Source organism: Polistes canadensis, unplaced genomic scaffold (genome assembly GCF_001313835.1).
Source record: "Polistes canadensis isolate GaletaPanama2010 unplaced genomic scaffold, ASM131383v1 scaffold_115, whole genome shotgun sequence".
Taxonomy (NCBI): Eukaryota; Metazoa; Arthropoda; class Insecta; order Hymenoptera; family Vespidae; genus Polistes; species Polistes canadensis.
The window spans coordinates 158324-173323 of record NW_014569662.1 but is presented as its reverse complement, the minus strand read 5'-3'; the positions used below and the strand labels follow the sequence as shown (position 1 = coordinate 173323).

Sequence of the window (15000 nt, the reverse complement as noted above, 5' to 3'; positions counted from 1 at the left end):
TCAGTTGAGTCGATGCACCAATGCCCATCCAAATCTAGCAATCATAATTCAAGATGATCAATTCCTTGTTTACGAGTAATTGACAGAATGTGTTGGATTATTTTCTTCTCTTTAAAATGGAGGATACAATTGATTTGTCAAATGAACCAATTCTTTATGAATTGTTAGAATACTTTATTCGAAAACAAGAACCAGAATTAATAGTAAGTAAGAATTAAATATATTCTTAATACTTCATTATATTATATTTTATACTGATATACATACCTATTTCCATATTTCTTATAGAAATTCAAAAATGACACTGTTACCTTACCAACTGCTGGGATAATAAAAAATATATTAAGATATCATAATAATAGGTATTCCTTACCAGAAAATATTATATCTCAACAAATTAATTTAACATTACCATGGAAAATTGCAATAGGAGACTATGGTCGCTTATTAGCTGTATTACAAGAAAATGTTATAGAAATCCGGAAAGCAAAGGATGAATATTCATCAATTATTGGCAAAGCCTCTGGTATATTTATTTAAACAATACTATTAATTATTAGAATTTATATAGAATTTAACAATATTTGATTTTTTAGTTCCAAAAGATGCCTTGCCGCAATGGCGGAAACTAGCATGGAGTCCAGATGGAACAATTTTAGTTCTAGCATCTAGTAATGGATATATATCATTTTATAATTCATTAGGAAATAATATCTTTAATATAAATTCAAAAACAACATCACCAAACCCTCATATATTAGAGACTGGAGATGCAATAGCATCTATGATATTTCATAATCCAGGATCACAAAATGAAAAATGGTCTTATGAATTTATATTAATTACATACAGTGGCCTTTTAAAATCTTATCATATATCTTTATCCAATGGCTATAATTTTATTTATGAATTTTCTTTTGGTAACTTTTATAAAAGTGGAGTTAATGCAGTTGCATATGACGAAGAACATTCCTTACTTTATGTTGCTGGTAATGCAATCACACAAAAGTTAACAGTAAGTAAAATCTATAAGCAATTATCCGTAAATAGAATATTAAATATATTTGAACTATTTTATTTTAGTCTACAGCATCAGAAAGCGGATTAACTTCATGGAGATTGCTAAATGATTATCCATACTGTAAATTATCAGCAACTTTTAATGAAAATGCTGAAACTACGTCAAGATTTTCTCTATGGAATTTTATACCCACTGTACATTTTCGAGTAGAATCAATAATATTTAATATACAAATATCTCCAAACAATAAGTCATTAATATGCTTACATACAGATGGATCTGTCTCACTTTGGAGATTACCTAATTTAGTACTACAAAATAAATGGAAATTGCAAGAACAACCGGGTTACAATATAACTAATCCATTAAGACTTATAAAATTTAAAAAATTTCCATTTAGTTTCACAGAATTTCATCCTATAGATGTAGGCTGGTGGTCTGACCAGGTAATATTTTATAATTTTCACTCAATATACAATTAGATATATTGACTATCTTATAAAATGATTTTATAAAGTATTTTTTATTTTTTAAAGGCCATTATTATAGCAAGATATACAGGATCTATTTCAGTATGTTCAATTAAAAATTTAAATAATCTATTGGGATCAAGCCCAGAATTTTTAGCTGGTCAACCACAAATTTGTGAATTAGGTCCAAATCGTGGATTCTTATGCTTAGATTGTGAATCTTATATGATAAGTAAGAAACGGAATAGGGAATCTAATACCGAAGGTCAACTTTTAGGTCTATAATTAATATTTCTTATTTCTATTTTTTACATTTATTTTTATACAATTATTAATATAAAATAAAACTATTTCAGAAGCATCATCAGAAAGTGAAAAAGAAAGTGATGAACTGGAACATATTACTATTTTAAATTATACTACGGATTTAGTACAAAGTACTTTATATTCGATTACTGATATGGAAAGATTTCAACCAAAAAGAAAACGCTCAAAAGTTTTATATAGAACTTATAGAATTTTAGGACTCAAAAGTACCACTCCAGAAGAATTGTATACTAGAAAAATAGATATTGAGGTATTTATATAAGAATAATTCTATTGTTGGAACGAGATTACAAAAGAGGGAAATATTTACTACATATAGTAAATTATAAATAGTTATTTATATTATAGGAATATGAAGAGGCTTTAATTCTTGCTAATACATATAATTTAGATACCGATCTTGTATATCAAACACAGTGGCGAAAATCTCAGTTATCATTAAATGCTATTCATGAACATTTAAGTAAAGTTACTAAGAGATCTTGGGTTTTAAATGAATGTGTTACTCGCGTACCAGATACCATTGAAGCAGCACGAGAATTGTTAGATTTTGGATTAAAGGGCGCTAATTTAGAAACATTATTGGCCATTGGTGAATGTGATGATGGAAAATTTGTATTAGCTGATACTTTTGATGATGATGATGCTAAATTGGATTCAGAAAGTAATTTAAAACAGGTAAATTTTATATATAACACATAAATTTAACATTGCATAAATATTTATGAATATTTACATACTTGCAGATTCAAAGAATAAACAAAATCATTGAGTCCATTAATGTTAATAATTTATCAGAAGCACAAAAAGATTTAATTAAATATAGGAGATCACTTTTAAATCATTTAGATAAATTGCTTACTTATGAAATTATTCTTGGACCTTCTCTTCCATATAATAAAAATTTTTATGAGGAATTCAGACAACTTTCTGTCATTGAAAATGCTATAAGGTATATCCTTCATATTTATTATTATTCATTTTGTATAAAACCCAAGTGTAACTTGATTTACACTTTAATAAATATTTATTATCAATTAAAAAAAAAAAATATAAATATATTTATTTAATTAAATACAGATTTGCCAAAGACAGTGACTGTAGAGCAGTAGAAATTATGTTTACTTATTATGGTAATATATTGTTACCACATTGGTTAGCTATCATAAGTTTTTTCCCAGAAACGTTAAACCCATTAAATTATCAAAAGCTGCTACCACATTGTGATTTAGAAGGACAACTATATTTACCAGATCAATGTGAATTACGTCAAAAAGATTGGTCTGAAAGAAAAATTTTTGATAAAATAATAAACTTAGTAGAAGATGACCAATCTCAATTACTTTATGAAACGGACCCATCATTGGATATTTATAAGTATGATTTAATCGATTATTTAATTATATAAATATGTTAAACAGCTAAAATGGTAATGAATGTCTCTTCCTTTTAGAAATGTACTACTTACACCAGACTTATTGCAAAAATGGTATAGATGTAGAGTATATGAAATTGAGAAGACTAGTTATATGATAGACAATGCATTAGAATTAGTCAGAATAGGAAAAAATCATAATATTAAAAATTTAGAAGATTTGTTAGTAGATTTAGAAACATTAGATGATTTAGTTTATAAAGTTTATCTGGATGATATGTGTTTAAATAAATTAGAGAAATTAAACGATCTAGAAAAGATTAAATTACTAATGACAGGATCAGAAGAAAGTAATTTTGTCTGTAATATACAAAATCTTGTAATACCATTTATAAAGAGAAGGAATAAGTATTCCGTACGTAATAACATTATTCTAGAATTTTATTTTTTTTCTAATATTCTAATAATAATTTATAAATTTCAAGGAAAAAAATGCTGATGAAAATTTACTGCATAATTACTTGGTCTCCATAAGTAAACATGATCTTAGATTACCTGTTAAGCTCTTTGAATACTTAAAACAATCTGGTGAAACAGATATAACATTGATAATGAAAGATGTTGTGACAGTAGCTTTAGATTGCATTTATGCATGTAATGATTTAGATATGTATCCAAAAGCAAAATATATCTTAGATACTATATCAAAAGATCAATATCGTAAAGGAAAATATAACAGTTCGTTTGAAGAACTTGAACGAGAATTCGAAGGTATGAAAATTTTAAATAAATATGGAGTTAGAACAACAATCAATTCTTTGCATAATAATAAAAGCAATCCTGATGCTATAAAATTACTTTTAACACAAATGGCAAGAAGTTTAAACAAATTGTGAGTATCTTATGATCTCTGTAATTCATTTTAAAATGTGATAAAAGGGTGATTTCTTATTATAACTTTACAGAACACCACATCCGGATGAAAAACAATGGGTCCAATTATTAAATCAAATGTTAGAAATTCATGACATGTTATTTACATGTATCAATATTGAAATATGTTTTGAAATTTGTGTATCTGCTAAATTAATGTCAGGAGATAAATCTAATATTCAAACTTGCAGTTCACTAATAGAAACAACAAAAAAAGAAGAATCGTTACTTAAAGTTTCATATAACAAAGCTGTTAGTCTTATAATAGAAGCTAGTAAAGAATATTTTAACAGTTCCAAAAGTCTTACTGATCCAAATATGGAATTAGCCAAGTAAATTTTGCCATAATCACAAAATGATTTTATTATAGAAACAGTATTTATATATTATTAAAATAAATGCATTAATGATTTTAGGACTTGCTTGCACTTAATTCTTGATGATAATTATATTATCAGAGAAGAATATGATTTGATTAACTCACTTCAAATTTTGAATGAATTTAATGTAGATATGTTACCACTTCAAGTGCGATCAACGCAAGATAAATTAAAATTAATAGAAGATTGTTTAAATAAACGCGAAGACGCTTATAAAAGTCGTCATCGATTATTAATGTTGGCAAATTATCTACATATTGAAAAAAATAATACTAGGCTGCGTGAAGGAAAAGTTTTAGAACTTGTGGCCAAAAAAGCATTACAGGTTAATTTTATTATTATTTAATTAAGAAATTAATTTTACTATCTATAATATACATGTTGTAACTAAATTTTATTTATAGGTTCACGATTATACTACTTGTGCGGCTACTTGCCAACAATTGATGCAAATTAATTATGTTCCTATATGGGCAGTGGTATTTGAACTAGGATGTACTGAAAATTTTCGAGATTTACAAACTCGTAGGAAATGTTTATGGTTCGCTATAAATAATGGTCCTAATGATATATTAATTAAAGCTTTAGAATATGCACATTTAATTGAAGTGCAAATATTACATGAAAATTTGCAGTTATGGATGCCTAATATATCTGAAGATCTTGATGAGATTGAAAGTGAAGATGAATTTATAGATGCTATGAGTACAGTAAGTTAAATGAATTTTAAAAATTTATACAAAATATAATAACTCTGTTTTATGAGAAATATTTTATTATATTTTAGCCTCAAGTAGAAAGAAAAGAATTTATTCCTAAAGTGTTTGAAACATCAACCGAAATTGTAAAAACTTCTGCAAATATTATAAAAAATTCAACATACAGATTAATAAAAAATATAGGAAATACAGATTTTTGGAAGTCAAGATTAAAGTTTAATTTTAGTAATTCATTACATAAAGAAACACAAGATGAAAATGAAACTAATGATAATGAAAATATAAATATTCAAAGTTTCCCTTGTTTTTATGAAACTTTACATAAAAATGAAAGGACCAGTAATCTTGATACAAAATACATAAATTATTCCATGCCAGAAGTGCAAAATACTAAATTAAAATTATGTAGAGCATTATTAAGAATAAGTTTATTGACTGAAACTTCTTGTGGCGGTCAAGAAATAAATGACATTAATCATTGTAAGTACTATATAATATGTAATAATATGAAAAAAGTTAATTTCATATCTAATGTAATTTTGTTTATTTTATTAGTACTTTTAGAATGTGCAAAACATACTATTCATGAAGATTGGTTGCTAAGTGTAGCATATTTGTTGAGTTTAAATAAAACTTATATATCGGATATTCAATCTATTTTTATGAATCTTCCAAGGAATGGATTATGCATAGAAACAGTTATTTATTACTATTCTTTAGAATTTCATAAAAAATTATCTAATAATATCGAAATGCTATATATGTATGATCCATTAAGTTTAATTAGCAAAGCACTAATGCTTGCAACAAATAGTGATGAATGTGACATACGAAAAGCATTATTTCATTGTAAATCTTACTTAATAGATGATAAAAAACTCACAAATATGTTGTCAATAAATTCGAATGAAGATACAGATAATGAAAAATTAAATATTCCTGAAAATAGCGAAAATATAGACGAACAAAGAAATATAGAATATAATAATGAAGAAGTAACAATACTAGATTCGACAAAAGATGAAGAAGTATCATCTGTATTGTTTGATTATAAAGATGATGAATGGGCAGATGATTGGAGTAATTTTTCTGATGCCAATCTAGATGAAACTGTAAGTAGTATCACACAACAAGAAGTTATAGTTGAAGATAAAATTAATACAGAAGAAAAACGTTTCAAAATTTTCACGGAAATATATATTGAAATAAAAAATATACAAGATTACGAGAAAGTTAAGAATATCTTGTTGACCTGGCCAGCCTTTATCAAGTCTGAATTTACTACAGTTGATATGCATCCAATATTACGAATGATAAAAATAATTCGTACATGTATCATAGTCAAGGATACTGTCGAACATGAAGATCAGATATTACAAGAATATAAAGATCTCGTTACAATGATATCTGAAACAAATGTAAGTTTGATTTCTTTCGAAATATTTATTTTAGTTATATGATTTTTTGCATAATTAATGTATTTTTTAGATACTCAGGGAATTTTTAAAACAAGAACATGATAATATTCCTCTTAATCACAGTCTTCATATACGTCTTTGTACAGATGATCCAATACTTCATAAAGAAGCGATAGATATACTTCAAAAAGAGAAAAAGGTTTGTTTGTGATGATCAATAAAAAAAAGTACACTTATAATTTATTTAATTTGAACAAATTTTAATTTCAGACGAATCTTTCATTGTTGACGTTAAAAGAAATCTTTTTAAAAAATTTAACTTCTTGTTTTGAGCCAGATCATGAAGTATATAAACAAATAATTAAAAATATATTTATAAAACGATCTTTGCCGAATATTGAAGAAAACATAGCTATACTTATAAAAAATTTAATAAAACAAAAGCACGTGATGCATGCTTTAAATATAATAAGTATGGCAGAAAATATACCTACATCTTTAAGTACTTTTAGTACTCTTTTTCAGTTGCTAACAAAAAAATAAGCCTTCTCAATAAATATAATGAAATATTAATTGTATATATAACACACCAAAAATAATAAATATAAATGTTATATAAAAGGCTTCTTTTTTATTAATTCAATGTAATTTTGTTTCATAGATGCTATAATATTCATACGTAAGTAATATATATATAATATATAAAAAAAATACAATATTAGAAAAGAGGTGAGTTGTATCTTTTTATACTTGAATTTATATCAGTTTACGTCATAAATCAAATATTACAATACATTAATTGCGACAAATTTTATAAAAAGCATTAAGTTGAATCAAATTAACTTAAATTATGGAATAATAATATTAATGCTGGAAATTAATTAACAAAGTCACTCGTAGATTATCAACCTTTCAAAGAAGATAATCCAGCTCTTATTATTTCATCGACAAGTAAAATATTACTTGCAATAATAGTGCTGTAAAGAAAAACAATTTATTATATAATTATTCAATCGCTTTTTCATTTCAGTTAAACTAACTAAATTTTATAGTATATTAATTTCAATCTATTACCAGGAATTAATTATTTGTTTCTTCACAACATAATTATCGAAAATTCCGGCATCAGCTGGTTTTATAGCCTCTCCAGTAGTGAGATCCAAACCAACTGCTTCCCCTAATGTATTACTTTCTTCCAGTAATTTAACAATTGTGTCTTGAGAATCAAAACCACTGTTAATAGCTGAAAACATAAAAATATTTTAATATCAATATGATAGGATAAGTAGAAAGACAACATCGTAAAATTATAGAATAGCATACCAAGAGTTTTTGGAATAATCAGTAACGCTTCAGCATAAGCTTGTACTCCTAAACGTTGCTTTCCTTTAACTTTCTCTTTATATTGTTGAAGGGCTTGACAAGCAGCTACTTCAAAAGCACCAGCTCCGGGTATAATAGCTTGATCATCAATAGCATTTTTGATAGCTCTTAATCCATCCCTTACAGCATCCTTCAATTGCTCTAGCGTATATTTATTTGGTCCCTATATCAAAATACAGTTGTACATTAGTAAATATAAAAATTATTTATAAGCAAACAAACTTACCTTCAGAAGAATCGTGACAGAATTTGGATTTTTACAATCTTCTATAAACGTGTATTTAGTTTCTCCCTGAAACAAACCCATTTTTAGATATTTGGTATTATTTATAAATGTTTAGAAATGTTACTATTAAATTACCAGAACATGTTCATAAACTAAATTAGCCCAGCCAAGATGTTCCTCTTGCAAATCATCGACAGAATTCATAGCAACTCCACCGCATGCAAGTGCTAAACGTTCCATATTCCTACGTTTTGCACGACGTAAAGCCATAATATTTTCCTTTGCAAGCATATCTAAAGATGGTGGATCAATACCCTTTTGATTGATTATAACAAATGATTTATCAGTTCCATCACACAATTTCTTTTTTAACTCAATGATTTTTTGAACACGCTTATCTATAAAGTGTCTTTCTGCTGCTACTAATTTCTCTCTTTCTTCAGCTGTTTTATAGAAGAATCCACTATTTACCTGCAATATTAATAATTATATATTTCCTTTCAGAAATTGTTAAAGGTTATTTATTATTAACTTACTTCACTTTTTTCATATTCCAAGCTGACATTACATGTAAGAATATATGCATTTTCAACTCTTTTAGGCATATCTGGATGTCTGCAACCATGATCTGTCACAATACCCCGAACCAAAGTAGTGTCAACAGCTGTCCTATGCTGCATTTCCATCAATTCTACCATATGCAAATCAATTTCTTTTCCCTCTTGTCTAATAGCTAATACTGCATCAACGCAAATTCCAGTTAATTTATCTGCTATAGTAGGATGGACTTTAGTTCTAAGTGATGTTCGTGCTACTTCTAAAAGATTTTCTCTAGTAATAGTAATGGGAATTTTTAGCGAATCTAAAATCTCTATTGTTTTAGCACGAGCTAATTCAAAGCCTTCTGTTAACACCCTCGGATGTAAGCCTTCGGAGATGTAAAGATCTGCTTGCTTAAGCAGCTCTCCAATAACTAATACAGTACTAGTTGTACCGTCTCCAGTTATATCATCTTGTGCAGTCGACGCTCTTGCAATTAAAGATGCAGTTGGATGTTGAATTTGCATTTCATGAAGTAATACATTTCCATCTTTAGTAATTTTAATATCTCCAGCTCCAGATACCAACCTACATAATTCGAATATAAACTTATAATTGCAATAATGTTAATCTAATAATATTTCTTTCAATTAGATTTAAACAAAAAATATTATAATGATCGTCAAATCTTATGCTACTCTTGCAGTAACTATGGCACTATCATGACCATATAAGGGAAATTAATAAAAAATTCTACGTGTGTATACATTGAAAATCTATGTTTGCAGTTTGTTATGATAATATTTTCCTATGAATTTTTTTACTTAAATTATTTAATAGTCATGTAAATATGAAGTTAAATAACAAAATAAGCACGTGATAAAATAGACGCATACATTTTCATGGTTCCTTTAGGTCCCAAATTGGTTCTCATTACTTCTTGAATACCTTTAGTAGCAGATATATTTACAGCCAGTGCTTGTGCTGCTCTGGCAAATTCGGCTTTGGGATTTAATAAGCTAATTGCAGCCATTTTTCAAATACCTTTTTTCTTTTTACAGAAACAAATCACTCACTTATTAAAAATTGCTATGAACACTTCGAACGAATTACCGGTGTAAATGTATAGATGGGAAATCTGTAACGAGTCAAAACTTGCCGTAATTACTATGGACACATATAGATGGTACTGTCATTCGTGACAGCCAATAAAAACGAACGTGGACAAGCTTCTTTGCTATTAGTTAACAAACAAATATCAAGGCGGTGCATTCAAAAAAATTAAAAAAATTCTGTCTGCTGAGAAATGTCATATTTGAAATAATAAAAAACAGAATAAATTGTGTTTAGATTTTTTACAGTTATGATCTATAATCGAGAAAACATAATGATTTCCGAAAAGCTGTCAAGATTAAAAACTTTAGATTTCATTGCTCGAAAAAAGCTAATTGATGAATTAGAATTAAATATACTGTAAGTATAAATAATAAGTATTATAATAAATATATTAGAGTTATTATTACAAATGTAATTAAATATTAATTTTAATAAAGTATATATTGGTATGTATCGATTGTATACAGCAAACAGAAAACATTAAAAATTCTTTGTCTGGAAAACTTATTTTTAACAAGAGTAGAAGTTATGCGATTGGTATCGGCTTTATATAAATCTCGTAAAACTATGAAATATTTGTATTGTTGGAATGCTTTTAAAAGAAAAGAAGGTCCTATACTATTTGATGTTGGAAATTTCATGGGATCTGGTTTGTATTTCGACAGGATTCCCAAGAAATGTGATTGGTTTCGTGCTATCAGATGCTTAGAATCTTTAAACACTTTATCTGTGAATTATGCATATATAGCAACACCTACAGGAGATCTCCTTATTAATTTAGCAAAGTATATTTGCTATTTTATCAATTTTATGATAAGTTCTTAATAATTATATTTGAATTATTTAATTAGTTCTTAATAATAGAGGTTTAGGATCAAAATGGCAATGGTTACAATTGTTGTGCTTGGAAGAAGAAATTCCAGATGAAGTTAATCCTAATGATGGTGTTGGTGGCTACAGGATACCTGATATTGCTTGGATGGAAGCACATCTTTGGGCACCCGGTTTAAAAGTTCAATTCACTTTCGGTAAAGAATATATACACTTCAATATAATACTTTCTTTTGATTTCAGAATACAATAGACGTTATCACGATTTACAGTTGGTTTATCTGAGTACGACAGACATAAAACGTTCTTTTCCCGTCACACACCAATGCATACATTCGCACTTTCCAGTGATATCGATCTACGATTTCGACAACCTTGGTTTCTTGATTGCACGATTAAAAGTCTCTGTACTTGGTATTCGGAAACTCTTGGTAATGTATTTAATCTAACTCTAATTATTCTTTTATAATGTATATTTTTAATACAATTAATAATTTAGTATCTTTGAACTTACAATTGTGGCATCAACGAGATAATTTGGATTCACCATTGAAGAAACTCTTCCTACGATTACCAGCATTACAAACTTTTGAATTTACAGGGGAAATTCGAACACTTCAAGCTTTATATTCTATGTATTATCAGGTACTAGCTCGTAAATGTAGTAAGTATTTTGAAATTTATATTTTTATTATATTTTACAAAAATAATATATATTATTCTCTAAACAGTCTTAATATCTTCTGCATCAGTTGTAATTTGTATAAAATTTTTTAAGTAAGACACATTTTTACGTTTTTTCAGATGTTAATTATGTCAATATACATTTACAAAAAGTTATACACGATGAAGTAAATAACAAAAATTTTTTTAAAGGGATTCAATGTTTACTTACATGTTTTAAAAAAGAATTTTCTGAAATGAATGTTACATTCAATATTGACTTTTATGCCTCTTAATTAAATTATTTGTTTCAAATTACGTATAATCTGGATATATATACAAAAAGGAAACATAAACATATAAAATTTTGCATGTACGATTATTTATTATTTAACATTGTGATTTACTTAACACATTATAAAAGTAAATGCTTTATTTAAATATTTTCAAACATAAAATTTATATGAAAATGAAGAGTTTCATAGTATAGATTTAATATGTACAAGATCTTCGGTTTCTTCAGATCTTATAGCACAATTGTTTGGTATATAAAAGCATAATTTGCAAATAAATTATTTAGAGCATTTTCATTAGTTTTGTGCAGTAGTAGATTCTTGTTGTTCAAATTTAGGATATTTTGCTTCAACTTCTGCCCAAGTAATCTTTCCATATGAAAGATCTCTTATTACATTTGGAAGTTCATCCAACTAAAATTAGAAAAAAAAACATTTTATAAGTATAATAGTAATAGATATATAAATTAATTTCAAAATATATTTGAAGTAATATGCATACCATTATTCTAACTTGTCCAGTACTATCTCTTTCCCTAAGAGTAACACTATGTGGTTCTTTCAGAGTATCAAAATCTACAGTTATACCAAATGGTATGGCAATTTCATCTGTTCTAGCATATCTACGACCAATACTACCAGAAGAATCATCCACTTTGTGTGATACATCAACTTTAGTAAGATTTTGTGCTAAAATTTGTATCATGGATTTAAAAAATATTTTTTAAAATTTTTTTGGATGATAATTTTATTATTTAATTATTACTTAATACTTACACAACTTTTTCACAAATGGTACAAAGTCATCATGACCACTCAAGGGTAATACTGAACACTTCAATGGTGCAATGATTGGCGGTAAACTGAAATATGTTCGTTTTTCATCTTCTTCTCTTGCTCTAAAATTATGTTCAAAGAGAGCATACATAATACGACCGATGCCAAAAGATGGTTCTATTACCGAAGGTACAATCTCTTCCACGTGAACAGTCTTTTGATATCTTTTTATTTCTATCATATTCTTTGTTATTTTTACAACTGAATCATTAGAAAGTTTTAATAAGCTTTCACCTCTATTATTAAAATTTTCTTCTAATCTGTCAATACCATTTATTTCTAAATTAGACAACACATCTTGGACAATTTTACTATCTTTTTTAAATGTTTTACCAATAAGTACTTTGTTAGGTACAACTTCGCAAACATCTACTGTTTTTGGAGCTGGTAATTTCTTTTCTGCTACTAACTTAACTCCTGTAGCTTTAGTATGTTGTGTAAGATCATATGCAGATCGATCTGCACAACCTACACATTCTATCCATCCATAAGATGTGAGGCATTCAGCATCCCAGCAATCACAAGCATAATGAGCCATTTCATTACTCATGTGTTGTCGAAAACGTAATTTTTTATCATCAATGCCAACCTTTAATAAAAATAAATAAATCCTGGCCATGAAATATCCTAATGTTTCATTTGCTACTAGACCATTTGACACAGCTTCTCCTATAGTAATAGATTGTGCGCTTTTTCCATCCATCTGATTACACGCTGAATATAATAGCATTTTTATATCTTTAACTGTATCAAATTTAGGATGTCTCTTATCATTAGGATCACAAAAGTGTTCAATTTCTGCCATAGTAAATTCTCGGACTCTGATAAGACCTGATCTTGGTGATATCTCATTCCTAAATGCATTTCCAATTTGGGCAGCAGCGAATGGTAGTCTTTCTTGATTAAATGCGAATAATCTTTTAAAATTAACAAAAATCCCTTGAGCAGTTTCAGGTCTTAAATAACCTTTTACTAATCCCGAAGGACCAATTTGAGTACCAAACATTAAGTTAAATTCAATTGGTTCAGTTAAATCATTGTTAGAAATAGGAGATTTCATATTGTATTTACTCAAAATAGCAGCCATTTCATCTTTAGTCATTCCATCTAATTTAATTATAATATCTCTACATTCTGCACGTGTATTTTCATCTGTCTTTTTATCACTCGCTACTTTTTCTAAATGTGCTTTAATTAAATGATCCAATCTAAAACATTCGCCAGTTTTAACATCTTTTACCATAAGATCTGCAAATCTTTCTACATGTCCAGATGCTTTTAATACCGGTTCAGGCGTTAATATAGAACAATCTACTTCTAACATTTGTTCTTCTAAGACAAAAAAGTTTCTCCATGCATTTATTAGATTTGTCTTCATAGCACAGCCCATAGGACCAAAATCAAATTGTCCAGTAATTCCACCATAAATAGCAAAAGATTGGTCTAAATAAAATCTGCGTTTCAATAGATCTTCCATTCTTGATCTATCAAATGTAACGACATTAGATATAAGTGACATTTCTTTATCTTCTAATAACTTCTTACGTAGTTTGAGTTCTGCCACCGCTTTCTTAACATCTAACTCTGGTGCTCCATCAGATTTTAATTTACGTACAAGATCACCCTAAAATTTAAACAAGCCACGTGTGATAATTTTATTTTGAATAGGGAAAATATTCATTTGATTTTATTACATATATTTGATCTTTTTATTGTAAAATAAGAACTATAAAGAAATGTCCATATGGAATACCTGTTCCTTGACACTCGCACGAAGCGGTGCCAGAGCTTCTTCAACTTTTGGATCCGTCATATCTGATGCAAATTTTAATATCACTTTTCTATGTTGTTTCTTAGTACCCCAATTACTAAAATCGGTTAACCTGTCAGTAAATGTTAAATTTCTGACCGGCTGTTTGGTGTAGCAAACACGTGTACAACTCTGACGTTTAGCTAGTTTACTTGCGATTTGCAAGCTATACAACAAAAGCCGCATTCGTATTAGTGTTGCATATCGATATATTGAAGGACTGTAAGATTCTGACGACTCTGATGCAACGAAGGACAACTATTTTTTAATGGTTACGGCACTGCATTATGGTGCAAACAAAAATTATTAAAATAATGTGAATACTACATATATTTTTCTTCGATCAATTATTAATTGAAATATTTAATCATTAATTACAATAAATGAATGAAAATGAATATTTCCATGTATTTTTATTCTCTTTAACTTTATCTTAATGTTAGTTTTAAAATAATTGTGGCGCGAAATTTAAATGCGATTTGTAAGAGATATAGCTATTATGCGTTTGAAGAACTTAATAATTTCTTGATTAACAAAATATTATGTATAAATACTATATGGAAATTATTTACGGTATTATACACACATAGATGTCATGTAAGATAATGTTATAAAAGGTATAAACATCACATATTTATTTACACATGCTACATTCATT

The 15000-nt window shown here is 27.5% G+C and overlaps 4 protein-coding genes across 6 annotated transcripts; 2 read left to right on the top strand and 2 right to left on the bottom strand.

Annotated features, from left to right (window-relative positions):
• The first annotated feature begins 9 nt into the window (after positions 1-9).
• On the top strand, positions 10-7264 carry LOC106787814 (neuroblastoma-amplified sequence-like). 2 transcript variants are annotated; one of them, XM_014750505.1, is made up of 18 exons: positions 10-203; positions 289-526; positions 597-1015; positions 1084-1467; positions 1558-1768; positions 1848-2068; positions 2167-2496; positions 2565-2770; positions 2899-3195; positions 3272-3608; positions 3679-4085; positions 4159-4458; positions 4543-4831; positions 4911-5216; positions 5294-5705; positions 5781-6643; positions 6714-6842; positions 6914-7264. In XM_014750505.1, the coding sequence occupies exons 1-18, from the start codon at positions 117-119 to the stop codon at positions 7184-7186; spliced, it is 5709 nt and encodes a 1902-aa protein (XP_014605991.1). In that variant the 5' UTR covers positions 10-116; the 3' UTR covers positions 7187-7264. The 2 variants fall into 2 exon arrangements, with proteins under 2 accessions (XP_014605991.1, XP_014605992.1); XM_014750506.1 differs by lacking the exons at positions 6714-6842; positions 6914-7264 and having other exon boundaries at positions 5781-6337; positions 6447-6583.
• A 109-nt stretch (positions 7265-7373) lies between these two features.
• Positions 7374-9930, bottom strand: LOC106787812 (T-complex protein 1 subunit zeta). Its single transcript, XM_014750503.1, has 7 exons — positions 9689-9930; positions 8789-9380; positions 8388-8723; positions 8253-8318; positions 7967-8189; positions 7718-7886; positions 7374-7620 (listed from the first exon to the last, which is right to left on the bottom strand). Exons 1-7 carry the CDS (start codon positions 9823-9825, stop codon positions 7548-7550), a joined length of 1596 nt encoding a protein of 531 aa, XP_014605989.1. The 5' UTR covers positions 9826-9930; the 3' UTR covers positions 7374-7547.
• Positions 9931-10420: 490 nt separating this feature from the next.
• On the top strand, positions 10421-11698 carry LOC106787813. Its single transcript, XM_014750504.1, has 5 exons — positions 10421-10693; positions 10773-10936; positions 11012-11170; positions 11239-11403; positions 11544-11698. The coding sequence occupies exons 1-5, from the start codon at positions 10437-10439 to the stop codon at positions 11696-11698; spliced, it is 900 nt and encodes a 299-aa protein (XP_014605990.1). The 5' UTR covers positions 10421-10436.
• A 65-nt stretch (positions 11699-11763) lies between these two features.
• On the bottom strand, positions 11764-14645 carry LOC106787821 (glycine--tRNA ligase). 2 transcript variants are annotated; one of them, XM_014750517.1, is made up of 4 exons: positions 14286-14645; positions 12473-14156; positions 12198-12385; positions 11764-12109 (listed from the first exon to the last, which is right to left on the bottom strand). In XM_014750517.1, the coding sequence occupies exons 1-4, from the start codon at positions 14526-14528 to the stop codon at positions 11993-11995; spliced, it is 2232 nt and encodes a 743-aa protein (XP_014606003.1). In that variant the 5' UTR covers positions 14529-14645; the 3' UTR covers positions 11764-11992. The 2 variants fall into 2 exon arrangements, with proteins under 2 accessions (XP_014606003.1, XP_014606004.1); XM_014750518.1 differs by lacking the exon at positions 14286-14645 and having other exon boundaries at positions 12473-14016; positions 14078-14158.
• Between the last annotated feature and the right edge of the window lie 355 nt (positions 14646-15000).

Bases quoted from the DNA above. Each gene is read 5' to 3' on its own strand.
- LOC106787814 (XM_014750505.1), top strand. From the start codon at position 117: ATGGAGGATACAATTGATTTGTCAAATGAACCAATTCTTTATGAATTG. The intron at 3,609-3,678 runs GTACGTAATAAC...ATAAATTTCAAG, and splicing joins AGAGAAGGAATAAGTATTCC to GAAAAAAATGCTGATGAAAA. The intron at 4,832-4,910 runs GTTAATTTTATT...TTTTATTTATAG, and splicing joins TGGCCAAAAAAGCATTACAG to GTTCACGATTATACTACTTG.
- LOC106787821 (XM_014750517.1), bottom strand. From the start codon at position 14,528: ATGCGGCTTTTGTTGTATAGCTTGCAAATCGCAAGTAAACTAGCTAAA. The intron at 12,386-12,472 runs GTAAGTATTAAG...TACAAATTTTAG, and splicing joins ACCATTTGTGAAAAAGTTGT to CACAAAATCTTACTAAAGTT. The intron at 12,110-12,197 runs GTATGCATATTA...TTCTAATTTTAG, and splicing joins CTGGACAAGTTAGAATAATG to TTGGATGAACTTCCAAATGT.
- LOC106787813 (XM_014750504.1), top strand. From the start codon at position 10,437: ATGCGATTGGTATCGGCTTTATATAAATCTCGTAAAACTATGAAATAT. The intron at 10,694-10,772 runs GTATATTTGCTA...TCTTAATAATAG, and splicing joins CTCCTTATTAATTTAGCAAA to AGGTTTAGGATCAAAATGGC. The intron at 10,937-11,011 runs GTAAAGAATATA...CACGATTTACAG, and splicing joins AAAAGTTCAATTCACTTTCG to TTGGTTTATCTGAGTACGAC.
- LOC106787812 (XM_014750503.1), bottom strand. From the start codon at position 9,825: ATGGCTGCAATTAGCTTATTAAATCCCAAAGCCGAATTTGCCAGAGCA. The intron at 8,724-8,788 runs GTAAGTTAATAA...TTAATATTGCAG, and splicing joins TGGAATATGAAAAAAGTGAA to GTAAATAGTGGATTCTTCTA. The intron at 7,621-7,717 runs GTAATAGATTGA...TTTTCTTTACAG, and splicing joins AAACAAATAATTAATTCCTG to CACTATTATTGCAAGTAATA.